General features: G+C 50.3%; 1 protein-coding gene across 1 annotated transcript in view; it reads right to left on the bottom strand.

Annotated features, from left to right (window-relative positions):
- Positions 1 to 10,000, bottom strand: part of LOC308166781 (transcription elongation factor A protein 3-like) — a gene marked incomplete at both ends in the record, with an annotated part of 26,425 nt that overhangs the window by 15,508 nt on the left and 917 nt on the right. The window contains 4 exons of the mRNA XM_080541107.1: positions 2,494 to 2,673; positions 8,535 to 8,646; positions 8,927 to 9,032; positions 9,482 to 9,544. Coding sequence (XP_080397233.1) covers positions 2,494 to 2,673; positions 8,535 to 8,646; positions 8,927 to 9,032; positions 9,482 to 9,544 — 461 coding nt within the window. The remainder of the gene's footprint in view (positions 1 to 2,493; positions 2,674 to 8,534; positions 8,647 to 8,926; positions 9,033 to 9,481; positions 9,545 to 10,000) is intronic.

Below are 10,000 nucleotides of genomic sequence, written 5' to 3'. Positions count from 1 at the left end.
TCTGGGGCGGCATGTTTCCTGAACGAGAAACACACAGGCTCACTATCACAGGATTGTACACACACACACACACACACACACACACACCAGGGCTCTACCAAGGCTCACAGAGTGTACAAACAATATGAGAGTGTTCCTGTGCCAAATTAAGCTAAATAGACTGAACACTTAATCACCACAGTCTAACACCAGGTCACTTCTGGGATACGCGTCTGTCCAGTTAGGAAGCGTTAGCGACTGTTAATCACTTCAACTTCACTGCTTTGCAGGAGGTGGCCACAGACCAATTGTCTCTCCTTATCCTTCCTGACTGATGTTTCTCTAGTTTAGCATTTAGCTAGAGCCCTTGTCACTACTGGTAGGATGTGCAATTGTGTATGGTGACTATTTAGCATGTTTCTATGTGTTGTGTATGGTGACTATTTAGCATTTTATGTGTTTATGGAACTGGTGAAGCCAAAGATAAACATGACAGTCTGGTGAATGGGGGAACAAGCCGACAGCTGATTTAATGTTCAGACTTTTATTTAGAAAAATTTAAAATATATTTCAGCGTTGTTGAATATCAATGACACACATCGCTAGTCAACTAACACAGCTTGTTTGGTGACCCTGTTAACAATGTAAAGTAGTGTTCTAGTTAACTAGGTAATAATGTAAAGTAGTGTTCTAGTTAACTAGGTAACAATATAAAGTAGTGTTGTAGTTAACTAGGTAACAATGTAAAGTAGTGTTCTAGTTAACTAGGTAACAATGTAAAGTAGTGTTCTAGTTAACTAGGTAACAATATAAAGTAGTGTTCTAGTTAACTAGGTAACAATGTAAAGTAGTGTTGTAGTTAACTAGGTAACAATGTAAAGTAGTGTTGTAGTTAACTAGGTAACAATGTAAAGTAGCGTTCTAGTTAACTAGGTAACAATGTAAAGTAGTGTTCTAGTAAACTAGGTAACAATGTAAAGTAGTGTTCTAGTTAACTAGGTAACAATGTAAAGTAGTGTTGTAGTTAACTAGGTAACAATGTAAAGTAGTGTTGTAGTTAACTAGGTAACAGTGTAAAGTAGTGTTGTAGTTAACTAGGTAACAATGTAAAGTAGTGTTCTAGTTAACTAGGTAACAATGTAAAGTAGTGTTGTAGTTAACTAGGTAACAATGTAAAGTAGTGTTGTAGTTAACTAGGTAACAATGTAAAGTAGTGTTCTAGTTACCTAGGTAGCAGTGGGGATTACTCACCCAATCCATTGTGTTGTTTTGGCTTGACTAGCGAGTTTGTGTTGTGATTCTCAACAACGTTGAAACGTAGTTCCGTGTTTCAAAATAAAAGTCTGAACATTTTGATTGGTTGCCGACTTGTTCCCACCTTCACCAGACCGTGTCACACCTGTCCATCCCTGGATGGACAATAAAGTTGAGTCTAATAATCTAAACACTACATGACCTCTGACCTCTCCTTCTTCACCTCCAACGAAGGTCGTCTGGCTGGGGGGGGAGGGGGAGGGGGAGGCGGGGGAGGGCGGGGACGGGGAGCACGGGAGGAAGGCTCAGCATCCAGAGAGTCTTTCCTGATGTGAGCAGAAAGATCACAACCGTAATACACCTACTAATCACACCATGCTAATACCGTAATACAGCTACTAATCACACCACGCTAATACAGCTACTAATCACACCATGCTAATACCGTAATACAGCTACTAATCACACCACGCTAATACAGCTACTAATCACACCATGCTAATACCGTAATACAGCTACTAATCACACCATGCTAATACCGTAATACAGCTACTAATCACACCATGCTAATACCGTAATACAGCTACTAATCACACCATGCTAATACCGTAATACGGCTACTAATCACACCACGCTAATACCGTATGCTAATACCGTAATACAGCTACTAATCACACCACGCTAATACCGTATGCTAATACCGTAATACAGCTACTAATCACACCTCTCAAATATATAATGATGCTGTATGTATGTATGGAGTGGGAGCAGCGGTGGCCTAGAGGTTAGAGAGGCCGGCTAGCAATCGGAAGGTCGCTGGAAGGTCGCTGGTTCGATCCCCGCCTCAGGAGGGAGCTGCATGTGCCCTTGAGCAAGGCACTTAACCCCCCTAATTGCTCCAGGACCGCTGACTATGGCTGACTCTGTGTCTAGAGCAAAAAACACCAAATTCCAACAATTGATTGACAAGGTGATTGCCATGGCAATAAAACTATTCTAATGTGATTCATACACATTACACATGCACTAGCACCAACGTGCACGAGCATCACGTGCACTAGCACCAACTCGTCAGTCACGCTGCTCGGTCACGTCTCTTCACGTGCACTAGCATCACGTGCACTAGCATCACATGGACTAGCATCACGTGCACTAGCACTAACGTGCACTAGCATCATGTGCACTAGCATCACGTGCACTAGCACCAACATGCACTAGCATCACGTGCACTAGCATCACGTGCACTGCGACCCTCCTGACCTCTCTCTCTTCACTTCCACCGCTGGGCGTTTGGCGGGAGGCCGAGTGGGCCGGGGGGGGGAGGGGGGAGGGCGCCTGGCGGGGGGAGGGCGCCTGGCGGGGGGAGGGGGGGGGCGGAAGAGGCGCGGGGGGGAGGGGTAGCGGGTGGGGTACAGGATGTTGCTGTCCATCACGCTCCTCCTAGAGAAGACATGACCACACAGAACACATCTGAAGAACAGCTTCACCTCTCTCCCTCTCTCTCTCCCTCTCTCCCTTTCTCTCCCTCTCTCTCCCTCTCTCTCTCTCTCTCCCTCTCTCTCTCTATCCCTCTTTCTATCTCTCTCTCGCTCTCTCTCCCTCTCTCCCTCTCCATCTCTCTCTCCCTCTCTCTCTCCCTCTCTCTCTCTCCCTCTCTCCATCTCTCTCTACCTCTCTGTCCCTCTCTCCCTCTGCATCTCTCCCTCCCTCTCTCCCTCTTTCTATCTCTCCCTCTCTCTCCCTCTCTCCGTCTCTCTCTACCTCTCTCCCTCTCTCTCTCCCTCTTTCTATCTCTCTCCCTCTCTCCATCTTTCTCTACCTCTCTCCCTCTCTCTCTCCCTCTTTCTATCTCTCTCCCTCTCTCTCCCTCTCTCCATCTCTCTCTACCTCTCTCCATCTCTCTCTACCTCTCTCCATCTCTCTCTACCTCTTTCTATCTCTCTCCCTCTCTTCCTCTTTCTATCTCTCTCCCTCTCTCTCCCTCTCTCCATCTCTCTCTACCTCTCTCTCCCTCTCTCCTTCTCCATCTCTCTCTCCCTCTCTCCCTCTCCATCTCTCTCTCCCTCTCTCTCCATCTCTCTCTCCATCTCTCCACCTCTCCATCTCTCTACCTCTCTACCTCTCCATCTCTCTCCATCTCTCTCTACCTCTCCATCTCCCACTCTCTACCTCTCCATCTCTCCACCTCTCCATCTCTCTACCTCTCTACCTCTTTCTATCTCTCTCCCTCTCTTCCTCTTTCTATCTCTCTCCCTCTCTCTCCCTCTCTCCATCTCTCTCTACCTCTCTCTCCCTCTCTCCTTCTCCATCTCTCTCTCCCTCTCTCCCTCTCCATCTCTCTCTCCCTCTCTCTCCATCTCTCTCTCCATCTCTCCATCTCTCCACCTCTCCATCTCTCTACCTCTCCATCTCTCTCCATCTCTCTCTACCTCTCCATCTCCCACTCTCTAACTCTCTACCTCTCCATCTCTCCACCTCTCCATCTCTCTACCTCTCTACCTCTCCATCTCTCTCCATCTCTCTCTACCTCTCCATCTCTCTCTACCTCTCCATCTCTCTCCATCTCTCTCTACCTCTCTATCTCTCTCTACCTCTCTACCTCTCCATCTCTCTCTACCTCTCCATCTCTCTCTACCTCTCTACCTCTCCATCTCTCTCTACCTCTCCATCTCTCTCTACCTCTCTCTCTACCTCTCCATCTCTCTCCATCTCTCTCTACCTCTCCATCTCTCTACCTCTCTGTCTCTACCTCTCCATCTCTCTCTACCTCTCCATCTCTCTCTACCTCTCTCTCTACCTCTCCATCTCTCTACCTCTCCATCTCTCTCCATCTCTCTCTACCTCTCCATCTCTCTACCTCTCTCTCTACCTCTCTACCTCTCCATCTTTCTCTACCTCTCCATCTCTCTACCTCTCTCTCTCTACCTCTCTACCTCTCCATCTTTCTCTACCTCTCCATCTCTCTCTACCTCTCTACCTTTCCATCTCTCTACCTCTACCTCTCCATCTCTCTCTACCTCTCCACCTCTCCATCTCTCTCTCTCTCTCCATCTCTCTCTACCTCTCCATCTCTCTCTACCTCTCCTTCTCTCTCTCTCTCTCCTTCTCTCTCCACCTCTCCATCCCTCTACCCCTCCTTCTCTCACCTCTCAAAGTCTCTGGCGTGGTTCTCTGCTGGTCTAGGAGGATGGTACACGGCTCTCTGGTGTCTGTGTTCCTCTGCATGCCTCGACCTCCTGGTCTCCTCCTCTCTCGGCCTTGACCTCCTGGTCTCCTCCTCTCTCGGCCTCTCCCTCCTGGTCTCCTCCTCTCTGGGCCTTGACCTCCTGGTCTCCTCCTCTCTCGACCTCTCTCTCCTTGTCTCCTCCTCTCTCGGCCTCTCTCTCCTGGCCTCCTCTCTGGCCTTGTGTTTCCTGCCTTCCTCTCCTCTTCCGGGTTCTTCCGTTTGTTTCCCGTTGCTGGGCGGCTCTGTGTGTCGTTCACATGTGTGTTGGTCTGAGCCTCTCTCCTTCTTCCTGTCTTTCCTGTGTTCATCATCATCATCTTCTTCATCTTCATCTTCATCGTCACAGTGTTTCTCTTTCCTGTGTTTGTCAGAGTCTGCCTCGGACCTTCTGCTGGGACTGGGTAGGAAAACAGTACACATACACACACACACACACACACACACGGGTTAACAGATACAACAGCAAAAATAAAACTATATCTACTCTAAGGTGTACCAGTATATGGTACACCTTATATCTACACTGGTGAACTGGTGACTGCTGTGAAAGTGCAGCTGGCAACAAGGGAACGACCTTGCGACAGCATGGAAAGACAGCTGACAGGAGGGAATAGACCCCAACTACTGGGCTAGCTACCCGTGGCGGCGGGATCCAGCACGAGCGGTGTATGGGTCCCACCCAAACTTGGCTACGAAAAGTCCTAAGAAGAAAACACCTGCTAACATGCACGCTAACACGCTAACACCCCCCTGAGCCGGCGGGAGCGGGGGCGGAAGATGGCTCGTCGGCAGACAACCCGGTGATGAACACAGGAACGGAACAGACTACGAGATTGATGATCAGCATACCTGAGGCTCCGACAGCTACAGCAGGACACATGCTCCAGAACTGCGTATGTGGCTGGACAAAGGTTACTTCCACCCATGGCCTGAAGATACACCAGGGCAAGAAAGGGTGCCTAAAGAAGGGTCAACAGGGAAGTCGCATCGACAGCTACTTTTTGAGAAGCAGGCCGAGTCAGTCGACTGAAGTTCAGCAGCAGGACACACACCACAGTCTGCAGGACATCAACACCCCTGTCCCAGAGGAGGAAGAACAAGGCACAGGAGAGCAACCTGAATCCAACACATCACGACCACCAGCAGAGAAGAAGATCCAGGGGCGAAGGCCATTAGTCAAGTGGCCAAAGTCCTGCAACAAGACGCTGTGGAAGGAGGTTAACACTGATCTCTGCAACATCCTAGGGATCAGAGGCACCACCATGAAGAAGCTGGAGAGAATGGGCAACCTCATCTATGCCTATGGAGCGGAACAGTTCGGAGTGGTCGAAGGCAAACAATCTACTCAGTCAATTCCCACCAAGTCCAGAAGGCAGACAGAAATAGACCGACTAGTCAAGGAGAGGAGGCAGCTGAAGAAGCAATGGAGGAAGGCCACAGAGGAGGAGAAAGAGGGAATAAACCTGCTGCAGGAAGAGATTAAGAGCAGGCTTGCAACACTGAGGAGAGCTGAAAACCTCCTGAAGAGGCGCAGAAGGAAGGAGCAAACAAGATCACGCTTCTACAAAGATCCTTTCAAATTTGTGAAGAGTCCAGAAGAGTGGAAGTCTCTCAGTGGCAAAGGCCCACCTGGAAGAACATCTGAAAAAGTGCTGCACAGATGACCGACACCAGGAAGAGGTTACGCTCCCACCTGACATGCCACCAGTCAATCCACCAGAGCACGAACTAGATATCAGTCCACCCAGGTGGAGTGAAGTAGACAAAACTGTGCGTAGAGCTAGGGCCGCGTCAGCTCCAGGTCCCAACGGAGTTCCATACAGGCTCTAGAAAAACGCACCAGATGTCCTGAGATTCCTCTGGAAGCTGATGAAAGTCGTGTGGCAAAAGAAGGAGATACCAACGTCCTGGCGGAGAGCCGGAGGGATCCTTATCCCCAAGGAAAAGCCTCAACAGATATCGTCCAGTTCCGCCAGATCAGCCTTCTAAATGTCGAGGGAAAAATCTTTTTCAGCGTGGTAGCTCATAGGCTGGCAGGATACCTGCAAAGAAACAACCTGAGCAGGCATCTCAGGCTTCTCAGGGTGTGTCGAAGACGCTAGTGTCATCTGGCATTAGATCCAGGTCGCCAAGAAGGAGGGAACGGATCTCCACGTGGTGTTCCTGGATCTCATGAACGCCTTTGGCTCAGTCCCTCACAACCTCCTGTGGACAGCCTTCGACTACTTGAGGATCCCACCAGCTCTCACAACCCTTGTCAAGGCCTACTTCCAGGACGTCCAGCTCCGCGTGACCACAGCAGAGTACACCACAGCATGGCAACATCTGGAAGTGGGAATTATGGCCGGCTGCAGCATCTCCCACTGGCCTTCACCCTGGCCATGGAGGTCATCATTCGGGCCTCTCGATGGGTGGTTGGCGGACAGCGAATAAGACCGGCTTCTCAGGGTGTGTCGAAGACGCTAGTGTCATCTGGCATTAGATCCAGGTCGCCAAGAAGGAGGGAACGGATCTCCACGTGGTGTTCCTGGATCTCATGAACGCCTTTGGCTCAGTCCCTCACAACCTCCTGTGGACAGCCTTCGACTACTTGAGGATCCCACCAGCTCTCACAACCCTTGTCAAGGCCTACTTCCAGGACGTCCAGCTCCGCGTGACCACAGCAGAGTACACCACAGCATGGCAACATCTGGAAGTGGGAATTATGGCCGGCTGCAGCATCTCCCACTGGCCTTCACCCTGGCCATGGAGGTCATCATTCGGGCCTCTCGATGGGTGGTTGGCGGACAGCGAATAAGACCTGGGCTGAGCCTGCCGCCGGTCAAAGCCTACATGGATGACCTCACAACACTCACCACGACCAAGGCTTGCACAGTACGGCTACTAAGAAAGCGCCAGGAAAACATTGAGTTGGCTCGAATGAAGATCAATCCGAGCAAGTCCAGAAGCATCTCCATTGTCAAGGGGAAGCTGTCAGACCACCGCTTCCACATTGGCGAAAAAACCATTCCAACAGTCTCCGAGAATTGGAAATGGATTCGAACGATCCATTTGTAGCCCAAGCTGCCCCCATCCTGGCTGCTGGGAGGAAGTGGACCCCATTGGCTGCAACTGAGCAGGCAAAGGCAGCGCTCAGACACAGGGACATTGTGGGCCGAGTGCAGGAGGGGAGGAGTGGTCTTGGCCTCGGGATTAGTACACCGGCCTGGAGCATCTCAGAGACGCAAGCTGGTGGTCCAGGAGGCACGTCGGGAAGAGGAAGCAGGAAGGCGCGGACAAGCTGTGGCGCAGGCAAAGCAAGGGCAGTGGATGGCATGGGAAGGAGTGGAAAAGAGGAACATCTCCTGGAAAGATCTGTGGGAGATGGAGGCATTCAGGGCGAGCTTCACCATCAGGGCTGCCTACGATGTCCTGCCTTCTCCTGCAAACCTAAGCCAGTGGTATGGCGAAGACCCCACGTGCCCTCTATGTCCAAGTCCAGCAACACTGAAGCACATCTTAGTGGGATGCAAGACCAGCCTCACCCAAGGCCGTTACACCTGGCGGCACGACCAGGTGCTAAAGTGTCTTGCAGCAGTGCTGGAAAGTCAACGGACAAGTGTGAACACCCTTCCTCCCCCGTCATCCCTGGTGTGTGTGTATATGTGTGTGTGTGTGTGTGTGTGTGTGTGTGTGTGTGTGTGTGTGTGTGTGTGTGCGTGCGTGCGTGTGTGTGTCTGTGTGTGTATGTGTGTGTGTGTGTATATGTGTGTGTGTGTGGTGTGTGTGTGTGTGTATGTGTGTGTGGTGTGTGTACGTGTGTGTGCGTGTGCATATGTGTGTGTGCGCGTGCGTATGTGTGTGTGCGTATGTGTGTGTACGTGTGTGTGTGCACACACTTCGCATTCGCATACATGTGTGTCTGTGTGTGTGTGTGTGTGTGTGTGTCTGTGTGTGTGTGTATGTGTGTGTGTGTGTGTGTGTGTGTGTATGTGTGAGTGTGTGTGGTGTGTGTGTGTGTGTGGTGTGTGTACGTGTGTGTGAGCGTGTGTGTGTGTGTGTGTGTGTGTGTGTGTGTACGTGTGTGTGTACCAACCTGGTGTCTCTCTCTGAGGGGGAGGAGCCGGGGGACCCGCTGGTGTTGCTGTCGTTAGGCTCCACCCCATTCCTCACCTGATTGGTCTTCTCCCTCGGGGAGTGGGCGGAGCCTAAACATGAGTCAGGAAATAACCTGTCTGTCATATTCATCATAGCAGCCATCCACCACCTCAGAACAGCCATCCACCATCTCAGAACAGCCATCCACCACCTCAGAACAGAACAGTCACACCACCTCAGAACAGAACAGTCATACCACCTCAGAACAGAACAGTCATACAGTCACACACCACCTCAGAACAGTCATCCAGTCATCCACCACCTCAGAACAGCCATACAGAGCTCCATAGCAACCAGAGCAGAGGTCCATAGCGACCAGAAGGCTCGTACCCAGCAGAGTCTTCCAGTCCCTGATGAGGCCCTTGGCCAGCGCCACCACCTCCTCCTCCTCACTCTGCTTCCTCACGCCGCTCACCGCCAGCCCGATACGCGTCTCCTAGACACACACACACACACACACACACACACACACACACACTTCAGTTCAGCTCAGTTCAGTTCAGCTCAGATCAGTTCAGCTCAATTCAGTTCAGCTCAGTTCAGTTCAGTTCAGTTCAATTCAGTTCAGTTCAGCTCAGTTCAGTTCAGTTCAGCTCAGTTCAGTACAGTTCAGTTCAGCTCAGTTCAGTTCAGCTCAGTTCAGTTCAGCTCAGTTCAGTTCAGTTCAGTTCAGTTCAGTTAATCTCTGTTCAGTTCAGCTCAGTTCAGTTCAGCTCAGTTCAGCTCAGTTCAGTTCAGTTCACGTGTGTGTGTGTGAGCGCAGGTGTCCTTTGTGTGTGTGTGTGTGTGTGTGTGTGTGTGTGTTTGAGCGCAGGTGTCCTGTGTGTGTGTGTGTGTGTGTGTGTGTGTGTGTGTGTGTGTGTGTGTGTGTGTGAGGGACATCACCTGCAGCAGTTTCAGGGTCATGTTGACAGTCTGCAGCTCCTTCAGCAGGTCCAGGGCTCCCTCCTGCACACACACACACACACGCCCCGGACATCAACACACTGTATTTATAACATTACAGTTCTACAGACTGTATTTATAACATTACAGTTCTACAGACTGTATTTATAACATTACAGTTCTATACAGACTGTATTTATAACATTACAGTTCTACACAGACGGTTGCTCAAGGGCACCACGGCAGTGGCAGGCTTAAGAGGTGGGAGCAGACTTCAAAGTGTATAGGCTTGTAGAGCAGAGAGGTAACAGCAGCGCAGCTACATTACAATAATAGTTGGTAGTATTGTAGCGAACGGGACTGAGAGAGTAACCCGATCTCGAACCCCGATCTCCTGCATCCCAACCAGCCGCGATAACATCACCAGCTGCCAACAGACACAAGCTGTCGCTTTATATTGCTTTAAGTAAACAATACAAATCAAACGTTTAGTAAAAGTATTCATTCAAAATGTACTGT

Source organism: Nansenia antarctica, assembly GCF_963989245.1.
Source record: "Nansenia antarctica genome assembly, chromosome: 10".
Lineage (NCBI taxonomy): Eukaryota > Metazoa > Chordata > Actinopteri > Argentiniformes > Microstomatidae > Nansenia > Nansenia antarctica.
The sequence above is the reverse complement of the archived record's forward strand: the minus strand, read 5'-3'. Positions and strand labels throughout refer to the sequence as shown.